The sequence below is a fragment of the Candoia aspera genome, chromosome 2, assembly GCF_035149785.1.
Source record: "Candoia aspera isolate rCanAsp1 chromosome 2, rCanAsp1.hap2, whole genome shotgun sequence".
Lineage (NCBI taxonomy): Eukaryota > Metazoa > Chordata > Lepidosauria > Squamata > Boidae > Candoia > Candoia aspera.
In genome coordinates this window covers 203,226,728-203,254,329 of record NC_086154.1, presented here as the reverse complement: position 1 = coordinate 203,254,329, position 27,602 = coordinate 203,226,728, and the positions used below count along the sequence as shown (strand labels likewise).

The following is a 27,602-nucleotide window of genomic DNA, read 5'->3' as shown; positions in this document are numbered from 1 at the left end:
TCTTGTTGGTGAATGTGCTAAACAGAGGAGAAAGACAGGCAGGAATATAACAGATAAGGCTTTGATGGAACAGCCTAGTTCAGTGCAAGTTGGGACTGCTCTTTAAAATATATATGCACACCCTTGTCTTTTTTATTTTTCGGTTTTTAACAGCATTTTTCTTTTTTCTGCATGCAGTTTCTACTGGCTTGGTTCTATCCTTCTTGAGGGGAGGGGGAAGGCAAATAAAAATTTCGTAATTGTAAATTCATAGCTTCATGTTTATCTTCCTCTTCTGGCCCCCACATTTTTTCTTTTCTTCTTTAAGAAGAAGACGAAGAAGAAGCCTGTGATGCTGCACTTAAGGGGCTTAGAAGTAAATGGTCTGGAAGGTGACAGTATTATATGCAATAAAATCTCAACAGCCTTCAAACTCCATGCCTAGCTTTTAGAAGAGATGCCAGAAAATTCCTCTACGGTTTATTCCCTAAGTTCCTACCACCTCCTAAATCATCAAATTTTTACTAAATTAAAAATGACTCATGCAGGTTTCTAATGATGTATATGTGTTTAATTGTATACATATATTAAAAAATGGCTGTGGTAATGGGGAAATCTGGCTGTCAGCTATTCCATTCACCTTTTTTTTTTTTACATCTGCAACTTTCTTCTCTTGTGCCCCTTTTGATGTGTGTAAGTGTCTGTTTGCATGCGTAGTTGGCTATAAGGAGTGGTGGTGTTGACAGAATATAGTTCACACCACACTGACCTTGTGATGAAACTTCCTCACAGCCACAGGGGGTCCTTATGAATCGGCCCCTAATCCAGCTAATCCTGATGGCAACAAAATCATGGAAGTGGCTCCCAGTGATGTGTGTTTCCCTGCACAGATGCAAAGAGAAGGAACCGTGCTGAAAAGAGATCGGTCTGGTGTGGTGATCTTCACAGGCTGGGGGAGCCTGGGTGTGAAGCTGGAGGCGTCCATTGTGTTCTGCCCCATGTGGCCTCAAGTGGAAAGCCAATGAAAGGGGAACTTGGCTGTATAATAGAGGGAAGAGGGCTTAGAGCTAAGAGGTGATGTCAGCTCCAAGTCGCTGAGAGAAGGGAGCTGAGGTTAATGTTATGCAACAAGCTTAGAGTCTTGGCAAAGGCTGTGTGAGTACTTAGCTTGCATGCAGTTCTAGAGACTGCAAGTAAGAAACCTGGCTTCATACATGTCCCTGAACAGAGTCCAGTGCTAGGTTGCATGCTTTATTTTCACGGGGTAAAATGAGCTCCCCTACCCTCAGGTTAAGATTTTGTGGTTGGAACAAATCTGTCCCTGAAGGAAGCCAAGCGTGTTTGAAATTTGCTCACAATACATTGGGGAAGAGCTTCCAAAATATCACCCACCTCCACTTTTTTGGTGTGATTAGTTAGTGAAAATATGAAAAATGGGTCCCTTGATGGAAGCAGCTCCACCTGGGAGCTCCTGCCAAAGCAGAAATAGCAAGATGGAGGAAGCTGTGGCAAGCTGCAAGTTTGGGGGTGGAGGGTGGGGAGGGACTGCTGACCTGACCCGATTGTGTCCAGCAGTGAGAGCAGTTCTGCTTCAGAGCTATTCAAAAAGAAGCTGCTCAGGCAACAACAGATGGTACAGCAAGCAGCTGGTAGCAAGTACTTGAAAGAAACAACCTTGTGGAATACGAATATTCTCACTTGTTTAGTTTTCCTAGGTTTAATAATGCCTTAAAATAATTAATCCTCAAATGAATAAAACCATCTTCCAATATAGACATACACATTTTTCAGAATGTCACCGCCTCTGCTGTGTTACGTGTGTTTCCCAATAAGTACAGCTCAACAAAACAATTACACATTCACAAAAAGGCCATGTTGGGGTTCACTGGGGAGACCCCAATTGCTATGGGGCAAAGCCACGTTTTTATCCTGTTATTCTCCAGGAGGATATAAATGTTGGCAAACTATGTATATGTCAATAAGAATTCTTCTTTTGTAATAGTGAAAAAAACCCTGGGTGAATGTGAAGTTTGCATGTGTAAATGGCTGGACTTACAGCCTTAATGCGATGTAATAATCAGTTTGTTTTTTTTAAAAACCCATTAATTCAAGGATATTTATTGCATATAAATGGCTTATACCATCTGGATGCGTGGAGATTGCAACTCGCAGAATATCAAGACAGCCAGATTCTGCTGCTTTACAACAAAGAACATTACCTTTAACACATGCAGTGGAAAGATGAAGGCCTGCCTTGAGTGGAGTTTGCTTTTGGCAACTTCCCGGATGTGCCCATGAAAGTTTTTTGGCAAAAAATATGGAAGTGATTTGCCATTGCCTTCTTCTGGACAAGGTTTGTCCAACTTCCCAATCTTAGCCTAATGCCCTGAGATTCAGTGGTAATGATTTCTGACTGTGCGCTTTCCTAATGGAGCCCCCGATTTTCCATTCAAGGCAGTTTACAGTAACATGCAAGACAATTAAGTTATACTTAAAATGTTAAAACTCATCAACTAAAAACTCATGTGATAAAAATGCATTAGTAACAGTATCCAACAGGTTAAAACTTAGTTCAACAACAAGGCAATTTAAATATCAAAAGCCTCTCTGAACAAAAATGCTTTTGCTTTCAGGCAGAAGGACAACAGATGGAGATGAATTCCCTTGTCAGGGAGTTTAGTAGTCGAAGAGCAGCTACCAAGGAAGTAGTAGAAACACGGCTGTCCACTGTTTCTGCCAAATGTGTCTCCAGTGATGGTAGGACAAAAATGGGGGGGGAGATCTCCTGAGGATCTGAAGAGTTGGTGTGTGGCTTTCACCTGGGATGAGATGATCACTCGGGAGGATATGTTGGGAAGTAGAAAGCTTTCTGCCCAAAGTTCTCATTAATTTACTCTTCTAGATGATTGGGTTTTGCTCCCAGGTCCACCAACTGAAGACTAAAATTAGAGCACAGATCTGCTTTTGTCTGGCAATCTGACCTTCATAAGTCACAGAGTGCTCTGATTCAGGATCTTCATTTTTGCAAAATACACTGAACTCCAATATAATATTGCACTTGGCTCTTTGGATTAATATTTGTATCATGGTATTACTGACCTTTTGGAAAATCCAATCTACCTGGGCTTAGGTTTGACAGATGTAAATAGGAGGAATAAGAAGCCTTTGAGACTTGTCTTGGGATCTCAGAAGTTTTTTATTATTTATTTATTTATCTCAGAAGTTTAATGTGATAAGAGCAAAATAGCTTTTCAGTCCTGTTAGAAATTTGATCTAGCTACTTGTTTTATGTTTGTATTTAGGTACCATCATAAACATCCAATTAATTATCTAGTCTCCCATGAAAATAAAGTGAACAAATCAGTTAGTAGTACATTGTTGTTACTCCTCTTGTCATTCAGGGCTAAGGTTTAATATTATATAAGGAATGCTTTTCCCCATCCCAAATGCTTTTCGTACATAGATACTTGATGTACTTTATGGCTTATGATGTACCCAGATATATGGGCACTTCCAGGCAGGGGTGTAGAGCTGTTTGCAGATTAAAATGACTTGCACTCTTAGACAACACTGTTTGATTCTTGCTGTTTCTGTAAGTCCTGGATGTTCCTAGAGTCGGTCATAAGTTTTTTGTTTCATGAGAAATCCTGTTATCAAAGCAGAAATTCTATCTGCAGAAGAGAAAATGTTTTGTTGGATTGTGTTGCACGGAATGATCTGTGTGGTCATTAGAAGTAGCACCTGGTCCATTCCTTCTCCAGGCTCCTGCTCCCTGGCTCACCAGGCTCACTGGTGAAGGGGCCAAAATACACAAGAGCAAGGAGCTTGGTAGCTAGCCCCCATGGCAAATGGCATTTACTTTTGTTTTTTAACTGATTAGGAAGGGAGGTGTTAGTATAAAACCAAGGAGTTTGCTGGCTAAGCCAACTACTGATTGTCGATTGATTGATTGATTGATTGATTGATTCATTCATTCATTCATTCATTCATTCATTCATTATTGGTAGGAAGATAAAGTTTTGATTTGCCTGTTGAGTCACTGTGAGTGCTGTAAACAAGTAAACACACCTATTTCTGTACCTTTCTGGTCTCCTTATAGATCTAGAGGTCCTTAAAGATCCAGAAATTATATCCTGAACATGTCAGTACTCCTTCTGCCCCTTCTAGATAGTGGGATGCAGGCAACAGTATATTGGCTCATAAGTTAGTCTTCTGGCATATTAGCCAGAATGTGTCAAAACAGACAAGTACTATACTTACTTTTTTTTTTCCAGCGGTCTAGATAATATATATTTTTTAGTTTTTAACAAACAATATCAGGTAACGACATTAACATAAATCTAATGTACATATAGAGAAAAGAAAAAGAAAAAGATACAGAAAATACAAAAGAGATCTACTGCACTGAGAATAAAGAGACAGGTACATATGTCTGTACATGTGTCTGTACATATGAAAATTTGGCATATATACAAAGTATACCAGATTATAGTCTATTGCTATTGAGATAAACCATAAAATCCACTCGAATTTGATAAAATTGTGGTTCCTCCTTCTGATGTCTCATTAATTTAACTTGTGATTTTTTTCTAATGTAGTAATTGAGGCCTTGTTAATCCACAACAAAATGGTTAGGCTATCTAGAGTTTCCCAGTGTTGCACAATTATTATTTTGGTTGCTAAAATTAAATAATACTTTTTTTTATTTTTAAGCAAATGGTTTCGTCCTGTAAATAAATGCAGTAAGCCTAGCTCTGGGGAGCATTCAATTCTTTGATTAGTGATAGTATTTATCTCCCCAAAGATTTTACACCAAAAGGGTATGACTTTATTGCATGACCACCACAAATGAAAAAATGACACCCCCCTTTTTTTTTTGGACAACCTCTCCAACTTTTGGAAGAACAATTCTGATATATATGTGCCAATCCAGCTGGAGTCAGGTGCCAATGATGTATAATCTTCCACTGCAGTTCTTGCATTGAAGCTGAAGTGAATCCACCTGATTTCCACAACTTCTGCCAATTTCTCTCCTGTATGGGATTACTAAGATCAGTATCCCAAGCTTCCTTTAAACCATATGGTGGATCTCCTATTTCTGATTGCAATAATACCCTATAAAATTTTGAAATTATTCCTTTTGGTTGTTCTAAATAATGAAGTATTAAATTCTTGAAATTGGTATAGGGTTGTGTTGCTGAAGCTCTAATATTTCTATTGACCAAAAGAGATTTGAGGTGAACCAAAAGAGCCATGGTAACTTACTACCTTTTCATTGCTCAATCTGATTTGTATTGAAAGGTTCCCTATTACTTTAAAAACCTTTTAGTCTATAAAGATTATATTTTCTCAAAGATGTCATTTGAACCAAACCATAATTATCCTGATCGATATATGTTATTAGAGAAGTTAAAGAGGAAGTATCCTTTATCAAAACTGTGTATTTGCTCTTCCAAATCTGAAGCATTGTTTTAGTAAAAACGTTTTCAATCTGTTTTATTCTAGAAAAATATTTTGGGTGAAAAACCATTGATTATAAACTTATTTGGCTCTAACATTGTTTCAATTTGAATCCATTGTTTAGAAGAATCTTCCATAATAAATGGAATCGTTTGCCCTAACCGTGCCACTTGATAGTATATTAACAAATTGGGCATGCCCCAGCCTCCTTGTTTCTGAGGTCTATATAAAATCTTTTTATTTACTTTCAGTTTTTGTGCATGAAAGCATAAGCTTCCCCCACCCCCAATGTCTTAAAGCCTGTTTGGAATTATCACTGGGAGGCATTGAAATAAAAAATTACGCTGTGCAAGAATTTTCATTTTTACCACTGCAATTTGCCCTGAAATATTGGAATTTATTTATTTGTTTATTTATTTATTTGATTTCTATAGCCGCCCATCTCAGCAAGTGACTCCCAGCGGCTTACAGCAATAAAACTATAAAACAAAACGATTACAATTAAAACAGTTAAAATATAAAATAAATACAGAATAAGTATACATGGCTGCCAAGCGAGCAATGCATGAATGTTAATACAGCCAAGAGATGGGACCATTGACACATTCGAGGCCGCAGGCCCGGGCACAAAGCCAGGTCTTCACGGCCTTATGAAAGGCCAGCAGGGTCGAGGACATCCTAATTTCTGGAGGGAGGATATTCCAGAGGGCAGGCGCTACGGAGGAGAAGGCACGCCTTCTAGTTCCCACCAACCGACACTCCCTGGCTGAAGGGACCCGCAGCATACCCAACCTACTAGATCAAATTGGACGGGCAGAAACAACGTTTTGAAGCCCAGTTTTTCATTTCTTTGTTTAATTTCTTCCATGTTGGTAGGTAATTATTTGTAAAGATTTTATTAATATTTTAGTAATAGTGATGCCTAAATATTTTAAAGATTAATATACTATTGGAATCCCTAAAACTGTGGAAATTTCCTTTTGAGTATTTGGGGGTGTATGAAAAAACATCAAATGTGGTTTATGAAAATTAACGGATAGTGACACCCCTGCAAATTTCTCTAATTCCTTCTTAATGTACTGTAGCTATCTGACTGAGGAGCATTTGAGAGAGTCAAGATCATAACTGCAAATAGATTTAAAAGATACGTCTTACCTGCCATTTTAACCCTGTTAATCTGATTATTGGATCTACGTGCTATTGCTAGTGCTTCTATAGCTAAGTTGAATAATAGTAAGTACTATACTTACTGATAGCAGGGAGTGCTGCATGTGGCACAGGTATGATTAAGACTAGTAACCTAGTCTGTACCCTCTCTATCTTACTGAAAAGTGTTATGTGAAAGCCTTGATAAATCAAAGCCATGATTGGCAATGGAGGTCAGTATCAGTGGATTCATCTAGTGATGACCATGTCACATGAAAGATTACAACTTAGAATGTAAAAGAAGTAAATGATAAAGAGCATGAATTAACAAATGAAATGAAATGATGTATCTGTGAAATTAATAAAAAGGTTAAATATGTAATAGATCTGAATTTATTTTTATTTATTTACATGAATTTTAAAATGCCCAGTTCCAGATGACTTAGGGCACTGTACATGATACAAACTGGAAGAATAAAAAAAGCCAATTATATGCATCCAGAAAGACCATATAAAACTGAACCAAAACATACCATGGAAAATCTTACAAAGGCTCACCCATCACCCTGTCCCAAGGCCTGGGCAAATAGCCAAATTTTCAGTATCTAATTGAACATAGGGTGAGAGCCATATGGATCTCTGGGGAATACTATTCCAAAGGGCCAACACTAACAGAGAAAGCATACCTCTGAGACCCCAATAAATGACATTATTTAATAAAGGGGACACAAAGCACACTCTGCTGGATCTTACAAAATCACCTTATATAGAATAAAGATGACCTGATCCTGTCAAGGACGGTTGATGAATACATGCAAGGTAATGGAATGGTAGGTTTAATGATGAATGAAAAGGCTGAAAAGTATGTCAGAATAAATTGGTGTCATCTAGATTATTGTGGTAAGGTTGCAGGTACCATTATTGTGGTAATGGTAAGGTTGCAGGAGTAGATGGTGTAACTGGAAAAAATGTTACTATTTATGTATTTATTTGGTCAATTTATAAGTCACTTCAATTGCCAAAGCAACTGGATTAAATAGGAATGAGGTTTGCGTATGGGATGGCTGGTGAGCTGGAGAAGTGCTGGATGTGTAGTCATGGTAATTGATTGGATTAGGACCAACATTTAGAAGCCCTGTTTCTGGACATGTCTGTCTATACAAGTGGTATGCAACCTGTTCTTGGGGGATTTGTAGTCTCCATAAAGGATTGAGTTTGGTAACCTAAGGAAAGTTTTATCAGAGGTATATAGTATTTTTACCAGTTTTGCTTGAGGTGATTGTTCTGGCTTTAATGATGTTCTGATTACCTCCAGTCCCACAGAGAAGTACATTAAATGTCCCAACTTCCAAAGCCTGCTGGAACAGCCAAGTTTTAATGACTTCCTAAAAACGAAAAGGTTAGGAACTATTCAGACTTCCAGGGGAATGCTGTTCCACAGTAAGTGAGAAGGCTCACTTCTGTGATCCTTGTTGTTGACATTCCTTGAGAAAAGGGATACAGAGAGAGCTACGCTACCAGATCTTATTGTATGGGCAGATACAATTGAGAGTAGGTAGTCTCAAATGTACCAAGATTCTGAGCCATATAAGATTTTAAAAAAGACAGTCAGTGCCTTGAATTGCACCCAGAAGCTAACTGGCAACCAGTGCAGCTCTTGAGGTTGTAGTGTTATATGGGGCAAGTCAAGATGTGCCCATGGCTACTTGAGCCACATCATGTTGGACCATTTGCTCTTACAGGGCAGCCCCATTTGGACTATGTACTATTGTCCAAGTGAGAGATTATTAAATTATGTTTGAATCAAATTGTGAATCAAGGAGGACCTCTGCATTGCAAGCCAGTTCTGCCATGGGTGCATGATCCCATCTAGAACTAAAGATCAGATCTCTCTGCATTTGAACCCAAAGCTACTCTATCCTGCTGGGATTTAGTCAGTCTGTTCTTCTCCATCTAGATCCTAACAGGCTACAGGATCAGGACAGCACTTGTTTGGCCTGGGGTTGAGATGTAGAGTTGCATATCATCTGCATACTGATGATACGTGATCATATTGATTGATCAGATCACCCAGCGGCTTCATATAGATGTTAAATAGAAGTTGGAGAGAGCATCAGGTCCTACAGCACCCTACAACACTGCCAACTCTTAATTGCCTCTTCAAGTAAATGAGAAATACTACAAAACAGTGATTCCCCCCCCCCAACCATTGAACGCAGTCAGAAAAGATGGCATGATTAATGGTACCAAAGTCTGCTCCAAGACAAACATGAGATATAGTGCGTTCTTTCCTACATGAGTTGGGCTCTGAATGATCTGGGACAGGTCCATGGTTGCCATGGTGACCATGAACTCCCAGGCTGCCACTCCCAGAGAAAGCCAGTTGAAATTCCCCAGCGCTATAACCCTGGGAAACTCCACTGCCAGCCTAACAGTGAGGCTGAACAGCCTGGGTATGGATATGGTATCCATGCAGTAGGAAAGGCAGTACAACAGTAGTGGTCCCAACTTGTCTCTACAACCCGGCTTCACCAATAAGGCTTCACATACAGTTATCCGAAGAACAGTGCCTCCTGGTGCCATCGGAGTCTCCTGGATACAACTGCCAGGCAAGCCCCCCTGCCCTGGTCATGCCACTGATGCCAAACCTGAAATCTAGACAGGCACATCTCCAAAAAGGGAACACCTCATTTTTGATGTGTTGCAGTACAGTGCTGGCTGGAATTATACTCAGAGATATTTGGATGATGGACATTATTTCACATGATACAGTGCAACTTTTTAGGAGTCATGCTTGCCATGATTGTTGAAGAAAAAGGAAAGAAACAGAAGATAAGAAAGGAATCCCTAGATTTTTTTGGTGAGTTCTACACAAAATATTACCAAACGATTTAAACATAGGGCATAGGTTTTCATACTATTTTATGGCATCATGTTATATTTGATATAGCATGGGGGCATAGTTGTGCAAGATTGCAATTTTTGCTTCGAACAATTCATTTGCCATGGAAATGTGAGAGGGAAAAACACTTTGTTATGCCATATCCAGACAGATTGGTAAATTTATAGTAGTAAGCTAAATATGGGTAAGCTTAGATATTAATCTATGCATTAGTTCCTTTCATCTTCAAAAACTGATTTCACATTCCTTTAGTATCTGAGGCAGGCCTGCACAACATACAGCACATGGGCTGCCAGTGTTTTTGGAAAAATAACTGATTCACTGCCACCAAACAGTGCCACTCCCGGGAAAGATCCGCCCCGTCACCTAGGTTTTTCAGTCACTTCCATCCCAAAAGACACTGCTGAGCGCCTCCAGGCCTCACTAACACCGCCAGCTCCATTGCTGCCACTGCATTCTAGCCACCAAACAGCTGATTGGCACACCAGCTATTCCTTGGTGGCCTGCAATTATTTTTTAGGTATTAATCTGGCCCTTTCCCCTCTACAAATTGTGCAGGCCTGATCTGCTGTCAGTTAGGTATTTGGACAAGACATTTGCAACAGTACCATCAAGATTGTGACATTTGTCTTTCTTAATTGTAAGGATTGGGACATGCTTGAATTTTGGAGGTGATGTCTGTAGAATGGCTGAATTTTTAAGTTATCTGAGTATGTCTGTAAGTGATAAAGATTTTTAAAAATGGTTGAATAAATTGAAATTTCTCACCTGCCTCTCTCCTTCCCTCCACTTCCTACTACTTATTAAATGTTACTTCATAACATTTGAATATGCTATCTGAATATGCTACTTTTTAAATACATTGGAGCTATTAATGTACCTCAAAATAAGTTGCTAGATTTAATTCTATTCATAACTGACTAGTACTAAAAGATTTGCTGTCAACATAATTTCCTTAGATTTCTAAAACCTTTATTTCCATCTATTGATCTGTTATTATTTTCTCATTGGTTTTATGGGAGGATGGAAAAGTCCACTTTCCTTGTTGTTACGTTATAATGCTGATTAGTTGAATTTGCCTTGTTAAGTGAGATTAATAGAGTTTGACAGCATCTTGAGTCAGAGGCAATCATGTCCACTGATATTAAACAGTTGGCCACTTATAATGCTGTCCTTTGGCATGCATAGATTTGTCCTCTTAGTTGAAGTAAGTTTGAAATTCCAGTGATTCCAGGAGTAAAATGGTATATGAATTTATGGATGACAGAGCATATATTTTCCATGCAGGGTAGTAATAAGTGCTACTTGAATTTACAGATTGGAATAGTAATGTGTCATTGGCATTCTTCAGTCAGAATAAAATAGGACATGATTTGCTGAAAGCAGGAGGGATTTGTTGGGAAGCCCAGTTTTTTGAAACGGAATTTAAAGTCAAACTTGAAAGACAGTTCTGCAATATTTTGATTGATTTGCATACACAGAGATTTTGCACTCTCTTAATAAAAGAAATTATGACACATTTGCGCATTATATGTATGTATAAAATGACATGTACACACATACAGTTCCTCTGTAATTTGGAATATTGGTTTCATTCAAAACAGTCATGGACTTGAACATTCAGCTGAAATTCAGTTAGGGCTTTTACAAGACTATGGTTTAACAATAATTTCTCTAAATATTTCCAAATATCAAAATAATTGGTTGCAATTGCACAAGTGGGAGGGGTATGTAATTCGTATTCTTATTTTCTGTGTTGAAAATATGAACACAAGATATTTAAGGGCAGAAAATGTTGCAGGTGTTAGAAAAATTACTTTTACAATTGATTGCACTGCTGTTGCTAACTCTTACTATTACCCTTGATTTTATTCTCATTTTGAAAAAATGGAAATTAATTTTGCGACTGTTCACAATTCTACAGTACAGTTTCATCTTGTACCTTGGAAATAGCCTGAAAAGCACTGCCTTAATTTTTCTTTCACAAATTAACTATTTTTGGGGCATGATCATGCTGGTCACAATAATTTCTTCTTTTTCTTTTTCTACTCTGCAGTATACCCCAAAAGGAGGTACAGCTGACCAGCCCCACTCTGAGGCAGGCATGCTGCTGTATCCCTCTGTCTAGCCTTGTAGGTAGACTTTGAAACCAGTTAGAATTCTAGTAGTGCCAGGTTGAGCACACTTCAGTCTGGGTAGCAAACAATCTACATGGTGTACCTAAACTGCGGTCACCCAAAATGGAAAAATGAAATACTGAGGAAGATAATAACATCAAGAGGATTGGGTGTGTTGAGGGCCTTGTGAGTGAATCAGCAAACACCATGAAAGGATAAAACATGTGTAAATTGATTTCTGTTTCTTCATGAGCCCAGTAGTGATTCCATGTTCCTCTAGGAGATTGTGTTTATGTGTTTGTACACATGATAGATAAATGGGCTATAAATGTGCTATAAGTACTGGATATAGCACTGGGAAGCCTATCAAACAGTATCACTTCCACGTTTGAATAGTAAATAAATTGAAAGAGGAGACAGCATGAGAAACCCAAGGCTTCAAAGGGCATGTAGCATGGCTATTACTGAGAATTCTGGGAATTGAAGTCCACACATTTGGAGGGCACCCAGGTTGGGAAGCTGCCTTGCCATGTTTATTGCCATTTAATTTGTCATGAAATCCATATTCTGATACACTAAAGTTCACTGTAACAACTCTAGACTCTCACAGTAGTTTACTAAATGTAAGCTGACTGTTCCTCTGAATCTGCACTGTTAAGTGACCCTCACTTAACAATATTTTTTTATTTTAACTAGCAGCAGCAAGACATACTAATGCTCATTTACTCTTTCCCTCCTAGCTACTTTTTATAGAAGATAAACATTTTCCCTTCTGCCTTTGCCAAATTATTTAGAAGAGTGTAAATTGAAGCCATTTATCTTGAAATGTGCCATTGCAGCAGACTGTTTATACAAGTGTAAGAAATTGTAACATAGAAGTATTTGGTCTGGTCTGAAAGGAAAAAGGTTTTTTCTTCTTATTTTTTTTAACAAACTCTGTACACATGGAATTTTTGATATGATACTGAAAATGCATGTGTTTAGCATAAATGGACTTGTGACTTGTCTCTGCAGCATGGGAACAGTTTTGTTTTTTTTAAGTAAAGAGAATGTGTGTGTTTCTGCCTTGTACACAAAATTAGGTCTCTTAAAGTTGCTTCAGCTCTTAATAGACTATAGAATATTCCATGCATATGGGAAAGTTTATTGGTGAGCCTGTGAGCTCTTAGAATGTGCATAGTCAATTATTGATGGCTAATCCCAGGTTGTAAATATTTGTCTGTCAGTTGGTGGGCGAGTGAGTCGGGAGTTGAGTTACACACGCCAGAAGATTGGAGAAGAGGCCATGTTTAATCCTCAACTCATGATTCAGACACCACAAGAAGAGTCTGCTAATGTACTAACGACAGAAGCACTCAGACAGCACCTTGATTCTGCACTACAAGCCAGTAAGATACATGTATATATGTACAACAGGTAAGATGGAAAGAAAAAGGCTTTTTCTCATTCAAATCTCAGAGCACTGTTGAGCAATGCTGCTGACAAGCAGTTGTGGAAGTGATATGCTCCCACCTGATCATTTTCTACAGTAACACATGATCAGAACTCATTCAGAAGAAATTCAGAAACTCCCTAGAAGCTTCCTTTGTTGTAGGAGCAGAGTTTCCTTGAACATCTGCTTTTCAGTATTTACAAAGCTGTATCAGCTACTGGTTTTCCTGGAGAGCTACTCTGGAGGAAGCAAGATGAAGCAAGCTGGTGCTTCAATCCCTGCCCTGGACCTAATATTGTTTAATTGTAGACACTGTTTGCTTGGTTCAGCCTTAATTTTTCAGTTCAGGGGCAGTAAAAAAAAAAAAAAGTCAAGATGGAAGCTTTGATCATATGGTTGCAGCCACCATCTTGACTTTTTGAGCCCCCCTGCCCATTACTCTGTCTCAGTTGACAACTGGGGGGTGGGGAAAATGTTGATCTAGCCACATCTCGAGATGCTCATCCTAGCTCACAATGTTAGAAATCATTGTGCTTCAGGAAGTAAATAAACTAACTTATTATATATATATATGCTATTAAGTTTAAAAAATAGAGTTTTCTTTTTGTCATAAAAAGTATTTGAAGTATAACTTTCGACTCTGTTGGGTTGCTGACATATGTAGCATAAATAGAGGCTTGTTGTGGGAGTCAGTAATATTAAACAATGGTTTTAGTTAGTATTAAAGCACAAATTTCAACCTTATCTTGAAGTGATTTTACAGTGAGTTTGTTTTGCAAAGTTCAGAACTGTTTTTGATCCAGTGTAGATAAATGTTCAGCCTAAATTTTCTCTGACATACTGGAAGGATCCAAAGCAGCAGAAAGTCCTTTGCGTTTGCCAATTTGTAAAGAGAGTGGGCATCCAGATTGTTGTCTACAGCATCCTTCTGTAGCCTAATACCCTCCAGATGTGTCAGACTCACACATAGCTAATATGAAATGTGGAGTGTACCAGTTTGGGAAAGGTTGACCTACAATATTGCAAATTTACTTTCCATTAGTATTGATTGTTGATTTCTGAGAAGTGTGACTGCATGGTTAGAATCACAAAATATTTATTTTATTTTATTTTATTTTATTTTATTATTTTATTTTATTTATTTTCTATCCTGCCTTTATTATTTTTCCAAGTATCTCAAGGCGGGGAACATACCTAATACTCCTTTCTCCTCCTGTTTTCCCCACAACAACAACCCTGTGAGGTGAGTTGGGCTGAGAGAGAGGGACTGGCCCAAGGTCACTCAGCCAGCTTTCATGCCTAAGGCAGGACTAGAACTCTCATACTGCACCTGATTGGCTCTTGGGCTGAGAGAGAGGGACTGGCCCAAGGTCACCCAGCCAGCTTTCACACCCAAGGTGGGACTAGAACTCTCATACCATGTCTGATTGGCTCTTGGGCTGAAAGAGAGGGACTGGCCCAAGGTCGCCCAGCCGGCTTTCAGGCCTAAGGCGGGACTAGACACGAGAGGCTAAAAGGATCAGCAGGCCATCAAAATCTAACTACTCTTGCTGTCATAATTCATCAGGAGATTAGACCCATATAGATGAACTAATTTAATTAAAATGGCAGCATGTCTTAAGAATGGCAAAAAGGAAACTTTCGAAATAAAGACACAAAGATGAGGCAAGCAGCAAGTTACAAAGGATGTCAGTCTCTCATTGAGGAAAATGAACAACTTGGACTCATTCAGAAATGGGGTCCTAAGTCATTCCTGCACAATTCAAGACCTATTTACAAAATAATAGTCTCTATAAGGGACAAAACCTGCCATGTTTTTGCATAGTAGGCCCCTCATAGAATTCTGAACTTTCTATAACTTTTGCAGTTTCTGTAAGCACAGGTGATCTACTTGAGTAGCATGCAGATTAAATAAATGTATGCTTGTTTTAATGGAAAACCAAGTTAATGCAATTTGCTTTCCATTTTTACAGACAATGGAAATTGGAACACTTATGTCACAAATCAGGGGAACCCATCACAGAAACAGGTTACATGGACAAGGTACCGGCAATGTAGTTATTATATTTTTCTTTTATGTTTCTCTAGATTTATAACAATATTCTGAGGTTTTTTCCCTTCTCTTTGGCAGATTATAGAACATCTTTACCCTTGTTTGATTATCACACCACTGGACTGCTTCTGGGAGGGTGCAAAGTTACAGTCTGGGACTGCATATCTACCGTGAGTAATGTGTGTTGATTTCTAATTTTTTTACCAGTTTAATGTGGCTTCACTTAATAACTGTTCATTCTGATGTTTTGACTGACCACAAAATGTGAGACCTTTCAGCCAAATATTCATACAGATGTCTATTTGGCACGTTCTTTCTCTTTAAAAGAAATGTTTAATTGCAAGATTAAATCCCATCCAATTATTTCATCTGCTTGAATGCACATACATAGGAGAAGTGACATCTGACCAAGCACAAATATAGGTGCTGCAAATATAGGTGCAGCAATTTCCTGTAGGAATAGCAACTTATTATTTTTAGCTTCCCATCTAAGTGCATTGCCACACAGATGCTGCTTCCTTGCAGCTGCCCTGTATATGACTTTATCTTTAGAGATGGCCTGGTTGTTTCATGGGGATCAACATGAATAATAGATGGGAGCCAAACTAAGTTAGTTCAATTTTATTCTCGCTGAATTCAGTAGAACAAGCAAGCCATGGGTACAGACTTCCAGTGATTTAGTTTAGATCCAGGTAAGGGCATGTATGGGGTGGTGGGGAGGTGGAGGTTCACACACACAAAAAAAAGTCAAGATGGCAGCCACTGTCATATGACTGAAGTTGTATCGCATTTTTACATGCATCTCACAATACAGGTAAAAGGACAGGACTTTGATCACACTGTTGCAGCTGCCATCTTGACTTTTTTGACACCACCCCTCCCCCTGACTTGGTCCCTTGGACATCCTTGGCTTCAGGCCTGTATCTGAACTAGAGTCATATTTCATTTGCAATTAGAATTGATACTGAGATGATCGGGATTTTAAACTTTGAGAGTAAAGCAAACATTTTAAACAATATGCTTTAAAATAGTTTTGAGGACCTTCAATGAACTTAGTCACAATAACATGTACATCTGAGAAATTACCATAGCAGGTACTGAGTTTTGTTGGTTTTGCATGTTTTTAAAGGACACATGACCTGCTTATGTTTTTCACATGTATCTGCACAACAGTTTCTTCCTTTTGTTTCATGCAAAAGAAAATTCAATAAATAAGAGAAAAAAATCATCTTTGATTTTGAATTCTCTTGTAATAGGGCAATCACTGTGTCTTCATATTTAGAGTACTTGTGTTATGATAACAGGAACATTTGCTGTAATTTGATCTCTCTGATTTCCCTATGATGGGAAAGATCTACAGGGAGAGCATTCAAGTGAACTTGGTTACAGCCCTCCACCAGAATGCAGATCCTCATTGCATAATGCAAGGATGCATAGGAATTCAGTAGAAGCCACCATTACATCAAAATGCGTCATAACATAGTAGTGCTGCAGATATGTAACTTGCATACTTTTCATGATCCATGAAACATCACTCCCTCTCCCTGCCCCAAGTGGACACCCTTGCCAGAATGGGCTGCTGTGGGGAATATGATAATGATGCAGTGACATTTCCAGGGGATTGGGCTGGAATTATTGGTTCTTTTTTCAATATTCTGGCTTCAGTACTTTTATTTAACAAATTGGAATATCAGTCCTATTAGAGACAGAACACTTCTATTTTACTACTTAAAAAGAAAAAGAATCGGGGACCACAAAAAGAGTAAATAATTTGAATATTTTAAATTTTTTGCTTTGGTACTGTCAGCATATGGTCAGGAGAGAAACAGCAAGTGTCCCAATCAACTTCATACTTTTTTTCATTGCCCTAAAGCAGCATTGTCAGTGTTGTATGATGGTTATTGATGATTGTATTTGAGGAAATAAACCATACATTGAAAAGTATGACAGCAGTGGGTAGACTTACAATAGTTTTAAAATGAAAACATGTAGACTGCTTCCTTCAATTAACCCTGTAATAGAAAACTTCAGCAGAAGCTAAGTTTTGTATATCAGATCTTTTAGCGATATGAAGTCTCTCTTTTGGATATTGTAATATTCAACATAGTGCATCAAGGACTTTTTTTTTTTTAAGTTTAAATTTGTTTAGGTTAATTGCATAGTTTATTTATATGGTGTAGTCTTTGCCCTGGTTTGTCTTTCTTTGTAAAAGCAACATGCAATGGCTATCACTTAAATTTCAGCTTGGACTTTTAAAATGGGACAATGAAGGAGTTTGCGTTTTCTGGTTGGGAGAGTCTGAATAATATCTTAAGCCTGGTTAAGCAGATACAGTGGTCTGAACCAGAAAAAAGTCAGGCAAAAGCCTTTATGGTCTGGCAACATCACAAAATCAAAAGTGGAAATGGAAAAACAGCAGCAGAGGCTCAGGAGTTTCTAAAAAGGTTACCACGTCTGAAAGAGCACAGTGCTTTTCAATTTTTTTTTTGTATTTTTGATTTACATATGGCAAATATTTTAAAGAAAGAAGATTCTTAATATGATATGAACTTCTCTCCGTTGCTTGAACATTTCCTTGTGACTGGTGAATTCCTTATTTTTTTATGAGTATTCGTTTAATTAAAAAATTATTCATCTAAAATTTTACCATACTTAAAGATTAGTTCAGATACTAATTTTCTTGTTCGTTTGACTATCTCAGTTCATAAATAGGGACACAATGTAATATCTTAATTAAGGATAAGGACAAACTACAACATCTAGAATCTCTCTTAAATTGGAAAAGGTATTCCTGCAAAGATAGCAATTGCTGTTAGGAAGTATTTTCTACTGTTGGATTCAAAAAGTTCTGCTAGTGTTTATAAGCATTTACTTAGGAATGACTGTGAAGCTCACAGGAACAAGAAATTTAGGGTGTGAAGAACAGCCTTAAGATAAGAACTTTCAACAACTTTTTCTAAATGACAAATCCCTAGTTTTTGTGATAATGTTTTAAATATCTCTATGCATAATTCAGTGCACTTTGTTCCAAATAGATATGTATGGGAAGCAGTAAATCAATATTTGTGCACATGAGACAGTCTGGCAACTCTTGATACCTTTTCATTTTTCTCTTCATGGAACAGAGGAAAACCCCATTTGCAGTGGACCAACTTTGACCCCTTAGAATTCTTAGAAGAGCTGAAGAAGATAAACTCCCAAGTAGACACCTGGGAAGAAATGCTGAATAAGGCAGAAGTTGGCCATGGGTATATGGATCGACCTTGCCTGAACCCCGATGATCCCGACTGTCCTATTACAGCCCCTAACAAAAATTCAACCAAAGTAAGTCGATCATTCTTCTTTTGGCCAAATGAGAAAAATGTGTTGAAAAAGCAGATTGTAATTCCATATCCTAAAATCATTCTCAAGATTATGATGCAGTTTCAAGGTAGTTAAATCTTTTTCTTTCATACAATATATAGTCACTGGCCATATTTGAATATCATATAAAGCCTGAAGTTCAGAATTCTGGATTTAGGTGAAATGATAGTTGATCACACCTGCTGGAATTCTTCTGCTAACAGAAGAAGATAAGGAAATGATAAGTAAACCATGATCATTTGTATGGTTTACTTAGCCTGAGTTCCAGGCCAAGACACCTGGCTGATTTCTATCTTAACAAACCAGGTTCAGAAACTTAAGAACAAACAATAGCTTTGAAATGAACTTCGGTACAGTATTATACTTTCAGTTTTGTACTGCAGAGAAAGGGATATTGGAATATTAATGCAGTCAGATTTGTAAAGCCACTAAGCTGTCATACATTTTTTTTCCTTCCTAGCACTTTTCCCATAAGTGCAGGGTCCGCTTTTTCAGATCAACTTTATTTTAATGCGTTATTATGATTAGGTTATTGGCTTTATTTTATGGTTTCAGTGGCCCTTATAATAAATGAAGCCACTTCCATTTTCAGCAGGTTGGGTTCGAAATACTCACTGAGTCCAAATTTTCTCCCTCTCCTATTGCATTCCCATTTGTCACAATGCATGCCAGTTTCTCCTGATCCTTAGGCGCATCAGTGGAGGAAGTCACGGAGAGCTACAGGAGCAGAGAATAATGGTAATGGCAATGAAAACATAGGGTCAGATGAAACATTGATTCTGAAAATTAACGGATGGTTGTGTTCAAAACTACAAATCTTACAATATTTTCCTTTCCCATGACTGTTAAACGACAAGCCAAAATTGGTCCTTCTCTTGTTTCTATTCCTCCTGTTTATTTGCATTAACAATTTTCAGGTAGGAACAATTTAGTTCTATACAGAAATACGTATTTCTGTAAAATCAGCAGGAATAAGTCGCCACTGGTCTTTTGGCCAGCTACATCTTATGAATCTGACATTGATAACTGTGATTACATATAGTTCATTAGTAAATAGTTTTAGTCATGTTAGCCACTTTCTGTGAGGACTGCCAAAGGAATCTAGTATATAATATTTTCGCTTAGTGCCTCAAGTGGCTGCATTTGGGGTTCAAGTAAGGGTAACAATACCAAAGAGCAAAATTTGATTATATGTCTCACTAGGGCTTCAGTATGCTGGAAGATCTAGTACATGTCAGTGAATCAGTTAGCCAGGTTGTTCCAAATATCCATTAAGTATAAAATCACAAAGGGAGCTTTGCCTGAATTAAAGAAAAAAACAGCATGGCCAGATTTTTACTTGTGTATGATAAATACCTTTTCTAATATTATTCTAATTATTCAACCTAAATCTTAAACAGTATTTCAGCTGTATTTTCAAGGACTATCTAGTACTTTTTTTTTCCTTGATGAGTAAGCTAGGGTTAGGGTTAGGGTTAATGTAAATGTTTTTGTTTTTGTTTTAAACCCAAAATACAAATTAAACATAGCTAAATTATGGTTGTCTTTATCATAAAGTGTTTTCAACATTTCCTTCCTTCTTAAATCAATTTATCAGAAAATGCAATGAGTTTTTCAGCAAACTAGTTGCATGCTGTCTTTAATAATTTCAGTGATACACATTTTAATAACTTTTCCCCTTCACTCATTTTTAAATGATTGAGTTACTGAATTAAATTGAATGTTACTTCTTTCCTCAACTGTCCTTTGTCTGATGCCAGCCATGTTGGGCTACAAGATCCATCATGGTGGTCCTGGTTGGGTTTGATTAGAATTGTAGTCCAGGTCATCTAAAGAACACTATTCTAGCTTTTGAAATTCCCCCAAGCATTGAATGATTGAGTGAGGCCAGAGCATTGGAGGGTGTTGCTTTAGGGCACCAAGTGCTGGTTTTTGGGGAGATTGTTTTTTTTTAAATAGTTTCTTATATGTTTTTATTGTTGTTGCTGTGAGCCACCCAAAGTAATGGTATATAAGATGGGTGGCCATGTTCCTAAATAAAATAAACGAATAAATATTATTTTACCTTTTAGAATTATGTTACCAGAAATTAAACACTCAAAATGAAGTACAGGTTTATAGAATGTTTTTAATTTCATTACTCAACTGTAGACAAGCCTTTTTCGTTCACTGAGACATTTAATGGACTATACTATATTACTTTTTAGAAATGAATATATTGTTTATCTTTGTACAAACTTCATATTAAGAAGGAAATAGAACAATTCAACATTTCCATAGTTTGGGGCACTTTCAGTGGTGGAAAGGAAGGAGAGAGTATCGGAGTGACTGACTTCTCTAAAGATTTTGCTGTGTGGCTGGAGTGAATTTCCATTTTTTCTCTCTTGATTCTCTGATTTTATGATTATTGTTGCTATCTCTTAATAAGTTTTGCAGGAACAACTCAGGGGAGCTAAAGTTAATTTGCTGCCTAAGTTAGAAAAATAAAAAATGGCTTCCTTCTACACAGACCACAGTTACCCCAAATAATCATGTTGTTTTGCCACATGAGTCAGAAAATCCCTCAAATCCCTAGCAATAAAAATACAATAATAGACTTAATCAGCCTTTGCTGCCTTTTCATGACAACCAAAATCTACTACCCAAGGCAGCTACTTCTCTCTGCTCAGAGGTGGAACCATCCTGAAAAAGAGAAACATTTACAGCTACCAAACTGAGAGAAATCTAAAGCTACATCTGTCAGAATCAATTCTGGTAGCATGAAAATACAGCCATAAAGAACATCCTTGATCTCTCCTTAGCCCATTCAGAGTTTGCAACCAAAGCAGGATTTGCAGGGTTTCTGCATATTAGGAAACTTACCTCCAGGGGCATCCAAACTAGCATCAGTGATCCTCCAAAAGTTTGAACTTTCCTATCTTTGATTCTGTAATATCTTTTTTTAATATTTCCAGCCTCTTGATGTCGCCCTTGCTTTAAGTGGTGGATGCTATGGGCTGTCAAAAAAATACATGCATTGGCAGGAAGAACTAATTGTTGGTGGCACTGTTAAAAATGGTACTGGGAAACTTGTCAGGTAAGCGCTCCTAACCAGGTAATTCTTGCCTGGGACATCTAGTTTGGGTCCATACATCCACTAAGCTGCAGTGTGGTTTGGTTGGTCTTGGCTTAGACTCTTGTGTAAACCTAGCCTTTTTCTTCATATGTCATGGTTTATAACTTAGCATTATATCTGAACCCAGCCAACTGTCCTTAGTCAACAGACCTTGATTTAAACAAACCATGGTTTAATGTGATGTAAATCCAGCTACTGTTTTCTTTTTTAAACTGTTGCTGTGAAAGTTTTGTCCTCTGTAATGAGGGCATTACTATTTATTATACCTATAAAATACACTTTTGATTATGAGATACTGGGGATAATGTTTAGTAAAAATATTAAAATTGGAGACCCCCTTCTGTACATATAATCCAAAGAACAAAAGAACAAATGGCATATCATTTAAATTAGCAACAGTTTTAATCAAAGTGTAACTTCCATTTGAGCTCTCATAGTTTTACTCATTTTCCACTTATAAGTAAAGAAGCCATATACCTATGTAGCCTATGGCTATCTTCTGGTGACTAATGATTATTTGATCCATTGGAGATTTTGGTCTGTGGAATAAAATGGAGATGACTTTCTTTAGCTACCTCTCCCCCATGTGTCACATGACATGTTGTGCAGAAGGATCACCCATCCCCCAGTTCTGGAGCAAATATGGGGAGTCCTATTCAGTGATGGGAACTTCTGCTGGATCCTGTTGCCTATGGAAGGATGCCATTGGCTACAACTGTCTGTGTTAATTTGTGTATTTTTTGTGTTTCTTGAAAAAAATGTGCACTTTAAGAGACTTCCATTTCCTTCAGTTATTCTGCCATCCAAACACATCTCCTTTATAGGTGCAATTCCTCTAGAGATTCTGCCACTTTGCAAATGGAGCCTTATTTAAATTATGAATATAGAGTGGACCCAAGAATACTGAATCTAATCAGCCCTTTAATAGAGAAACTGGGAGGTAGCTCATAAGCTTTCTATATTCCAGTGTGTCTCCATCAGCTTTATGCTTACCTAGGATAGGATCAGCTTTTTATATCAAGATATAAGAAGAAGTTAAAGATGGTTTATAACTTAGATTTCCTCCTCCATTTTAAACACCAAAGGTGGTTTTCAGTCAAATAAAATGTTTATAGCTATTAGAAACAACAAAATATTGAAGAAATGGCGTTCTGCTCAGTTCAATCATTGATCAGTCTAGCCTTGTGCTGCCAACAAGAACAGCCCTCCAGAAACTCCAGCAAAGATCATTCCTATCCTGTGAAGCAAAGATTATCCATTTTGTGAAACCATGCAGTGAAACCAGCTTTTTTGGGGTGGGAGGGCACTTTGATTGGTTGTCCTTTTCTCCTTCTAAGTTCCCACATCTCTCTTGCAGTGCTCAGGCTTTACAGACCATGTTTCAGCTAATGACTCCAAAGCAAATGTATGAGCACTTCAAGGGTTACGACTATGTTTCACACATCAACTGGAATGAGGACAAAGCAGCTGCAATCCTGGAAGCATGGCAGAGGATGTATGTTGAGGTAAAATAGAAGTTTACTTGGAGAACTATTTCTTTCTTACTTTCATTGTAAACCCTAGTAGGTCTTGTCATCGCAGTCCCTCAGGGATGTCCCTTATGATTGTGCTACTTTTTAGGATCGGTATACTCTTTATTCAAGCCAGCCTTTTCCAAGGAGGAGAGTGGAGATATCACTCATTGGACTTCAACCCCCATCATTCCTAGCCAGTAAGCCCAAGAGTCAGCTGGCTAGAAAAGAGGAAAGTTGAAATCCAACATTTCTGGAAGAACAGGATTGGCTAATTAAGAATGTTTTTTAAAAGAAAAAAATACACTAAAAACCCTGCCACCAACAGCAAGAATTTGAGTGAAACATTGCTGTCTCTTCTGTTGGTAAAATTAAAGAGAAGGGTGTATTTGTTAGAATGCATGGCTTTTAAAATTCATACTCTTGAGCTGCTGATCTGACTGTGGGCTGCCATAGCTTAGAGAGAAAAGGGGAGCATTTGGTCAGGGTGATTCTATTTTTTTTCCCCAGCAAAGGTGTCTGGAAAACATTAGCCCGCTGTAGAATCTGTTCACAGCTGCAGTCCCCTTGGTGAGGTCATGTGACATTATCTGGCCTTTGTTTCCCAGGCATTGACCTCTGCTGAGCTGCTTGTGACCTCTTTGAAGTGTCCAGCCAATGAAAAAAGAGAAGATGACTCTTAAGAATTTGTTGTTTTTAGATTGGGTATAACAACAAATCAGTTGTAGACTTCTGGACGGAATGCAGAAAGCGGGGCAGGAGGGGCAGAATGAGCTGTGAGCCTTCTTCAGTTTCACTGTTTTAAATACATTGCCATTTTCCTCTCCTTCAAGGTGTACATTCTTATTTGATCTGTAGCAGCCTGCTGTGGCTCTGCATCAAGTATGGCAATTATGTAACAAAGGGTCAAGGATGCATTTGCAGGGTTGGTTGGTTTATTTATTTATATTCCAAATTTCATCGCCCATCTCACGTGAAGCTACTGTGGGCGGTTTACAATAAAGCTAAAAATAAATACAAATTAAAATACACTAAAAAGACTTTATTTGTTAAATACAAATATAGATACAAATATGTATAAAATATAAAATCCAAGATGGTGGTATTAACAGTTCTTAATTTAAATTTGTAAATTCATAAAATCATGGAGCCTCTTTAGGGTGCTAACCAACCCCAGGATTGGCTCCCCACCCCCACCCCAAGCAAGAGAGCAGAGCCAGGTTTTTACCCCTTTCTGGAAGGCCAGGAGAGTAGGGGCCTGCCTCACCTCTGTGGGAAGAATGTTCCAGAGGGTGGGGGCCATGGCAGAGAAGGCCCTCCTCCTGTGCCCTGCCAATCGACAATCTCTCATAGATGGGACCCATAACATGCCCTCTCTGCCTGACCAGGTGGGACAGGTCGATGTAATGGGGGTGAGGCAGTCCCTCAAGTAACCTGGCTGCATGCCATGTAGGGCTTTAAAGGTGATAACCAACACTTTGAATTGGACCCGGAAGCAAACTGGCATCCAATGCAGCTCTCGCAGCAAAGGTGTTATGTGTGCCATCTTTGGGGCACCCAAGACTGCTCGTGCAACCGCATTCTGAACCAGCTGTAGCTTCCAGATACTCTTCAGGGGTAGCCCCATGTAGAGCGCATTGCAATAGTCTATACGGGAGATGACTAGGGCATGAGTAACTGACTAGAGGGCTTCCTGATCCAGAAAGGGGCATAACTCGCGCACGACACAAAGTTGAGCAAAGGCCCTCCTGGCCACAAGTGCCTCCTGCTCTTCAAACAGGAGTCATGAGTCCAGGAGGACCCCTAGATTCCATTCTGGCTCTGTCTGGGGCAGTGCAACCCCATACAGACCCAAAGATGGTAAATTCCTGGGTACAGAGGAGCCCCAAACCCACAGCCACTCTGTCTTACCAGGGTTCAGCTGAAGCCTGTTGTTTCCCATCAGCCTCCAGGTACCGAGAGAGGGTGGTCACAGCATCACTTAAATCACCCGGGAGGGAGATGTATAATTGAAGTATCATCAGCATATTGATGATACCTCATCCCATGGTGATGGATGATCTCACCCAGTGGTTTCATGTGGATGTTAAAAAGGAGCGGAGGGAGTACGCAACCCTGCAGTTCCCTGCAAAGAGGGGCCGCAGGCCGGATCTCTCACTCCCTATCAACACCGATTGGGACTAGCCCTGGAGGAAGAAGGTGAAGCAGCGCAAAACCACGTTGCCCATCCCCAACCCCCTGAACTGACCCAAAAGTATGCCACGGTCGATGGTATCGAAAGCTGCTGAGAGGTCAAGGAGATCAAGGATGGATGCGCTACCCCCATCCCGCTCCCTCCAGAGCCCTCTAGTCATCCAAAAGTGTGACCAAACTGTTTCTGTCCCATATCCGGGCCTGAAACTCGACTGGAAAGTGTCCAGATAATCTGTTTCATCCAGGATCCTCTGGAGCTGCAACACCACCACTTTCTCAACCACCTTCTCTAAGAAGGGGAGGTGGGAGACTGGATAATTTTCCCAGCACGGTGGGATCCAGTGATGGTTTCTTGAGGGGGTGCACCAGCACCTCTTTAAAGGCAGCTGGAAACACTCCCTCCCTCAAGGATGAATTCTCCATCGCCTGGACCCACCCACACGTCACCTCCCGAGCTGCCTTTACCAGCCAGGAGTGGCTTGGATTTAATTGACATTTACAGTCCGGAGAATCCTGTCCACTTCCTCGAGCCCAACAGGATCAAACTGTTCCCAGATAACCGGGTAAGTACATTCCCCAGGCATCTCCACAGGCCATGTCACATGCCTGGCATCCAACTTGGAATGGATCTGAGCGATTTTATCCTCCAGATGCCCAGAAAACTCTTCTGCACAGCCCTGTAGGTGGGTCACTGGACCTACCTTCCCCAGAAGGGATCAAGTGATCTTGAACTGGGCCGTTGGGGTGGCATTCTGTGGATGCAATAAGAGCGGAGAAATATTGACATTTCACCGCTCTTACTGCCACAAGGTAGGCCTTAATAGTGGCTCTAGCTTGTGTTCAGTCAGGTTCGGTCCTTGTCTTCCTCCAGCGGTGATCTGTAGATTGTAGATTGCGTTTGTAGATGAGGGTGCCTGTGGGTGAGTGAGAAGAGAAAGAGAGCAATGGATACAGTGAGGACAAGAAATAAAAAGTTAGTGCTAAATATAAATCTGCCGTAGAAGTGTATCACAGTGACTTCCTTTCTGCAATTACAGCTGCAGTCTTCTTTTCACAGGTTGCTCATCAAAGTCTTGCACAAAACTCTACTCAGAAGGTGCTTTCCTTTACGACGACAACTCTGGAGGACATCCTAAAATCATTTTCTGATGTCAGCGTCATCAGAGTTGCTAGCGGCTATCTATTAATGGTAAATTGGTTATAATATTAATCTTATGCTTTTTCAAACTTACTCAAGTTGATGCCATCCAGATTGGAAGGGACCAGGCTGGAGAAATCTGTAATTCATGATGTCCCACTACATGACTTTTTTTAATGCTAAGCTGTCATACACATCATCCTTACAGTGTTTTTAACAGCCTTAAAATCTGCATTTTTATGCCACTTGCTCACTTATGTCTTGTATCCAAGGAAGATCTGTGGTTCATTAGCGTGAGCACATACTCGGCTTGGGATGGGGCCACAAGGTTGTTCTCTGTGGTTTCCTCTTAAATGGTAACAGAACTGAAAAGATGCCTGCTTGAGATGTATGGAGGTGGGATTCAGACCTAATGACAGGATTAGACAAGCAAAGCCATTGCTCTATCTCACTGCTGAGCAGTGCCTTCTAATATCTGTGTTCCATTAAAAATGGATTTTGTTGTTGAAAGTTTTGGTCAGGAAAAGGAAACATTAAACTGACTTTCTCTGATGTCAGGCCTGGCTTGGGAGAAAAAATGCTCTTTTGTTCTGCTTGCAGCTTGCCTACGCCTGCTTAACCATGCTGAGGTGGGACTGTGCTAAATCCCAGGGCGCTGTGGGCCTGGCAGGAGTCTTGTTGGTTGCCCTCTCAGTAGCTGCAGGATTGGGATTGTGCTCCTTGATTGGGATTTCCTTTAACGCTGCCACAACTCAGGTACTGAACAAACAGTTTGCAAAGTGATGCGCCGGGATGTCTCATATTGAGGGTGGTGTATGCAGGCAGGGAGCAGGGTGGAATGTAGAAAACAACCCTCAGAAGTCTGAATTAATATGTTTACCTCAGACCAACATATCTGAGGTAATTTAAGTTCCAGAAGACCTCTGGATATGGTGTATGGTTTATGGGATATATATTTACATTTCACACCGACACAACAGATCTGCAGGTTTTGCATGGCATGGATTAATATCCAGCAGAGTAAAAAAGGGATGAAAGGGGCTTATAGTTTGCACTGAAATTCTTGAAAGGACCTGGTTGTTAACTGCAAAGTAAAGAGGGAAAGCTGGATATTGGAGACCTGCACTGAAATCTCCAGTCAGCCAAGAATTTCAAATTGTCCTTGAATAAGCCCTGTTTCCAAAGGCGGGGTG

At 39.2% G+C, this 27,602-nt stretch overlaps 1 protein-coding gene across 1 annotated transcript in view; it reads left to right on the top strand.

Annotated features, from left to right (window-relative positions):
* The window catches only part of PTCH1 (patched 1), a 92,305-nt gene that overhangs the window by 21,778 nt on the left and 42,925 nt on the right, over nucleotides 1-27,602 (top strand). The window contains exons 3-10 of the mRNA XM_063295215.1: nucleotides 12,831-13,020; nucleotides 15,010-15,079; nucleotides 15,168-15,259; nucleotides 18,215-18,413; nucleotides 21,407-21,528; nucleotides 22,925-23,072; nucleotides 26,329-26,460; nucleotides 27,010-27,165. Of these exons, the coding sequence (XP_063151285.1) occupies nucleotides 12,831-13,020; nucleotides 15,010-15,079; nucleotides 15,168-15,259; nucleotides 18,215-18,413; nucleotides 21,407-21,528; nucleotides 22,925-23,072; nucleotides 26,329-26,460; nucleotides 27,010-27,165 (1,109 nt within the window). The remainder of the gene's footprint in view (nucleotides 1-12,830; nucleotides 13,021-15,009; nucleotides 15,080-15,167; nucleotides 15,260-18,214; nucleotides 18,414-21,406; nucleotides 21,529-22,924; nucleotides 23,073-26,328; nucleotides 26,461-27,009; nucleotides 27,166-27,602) is intronic.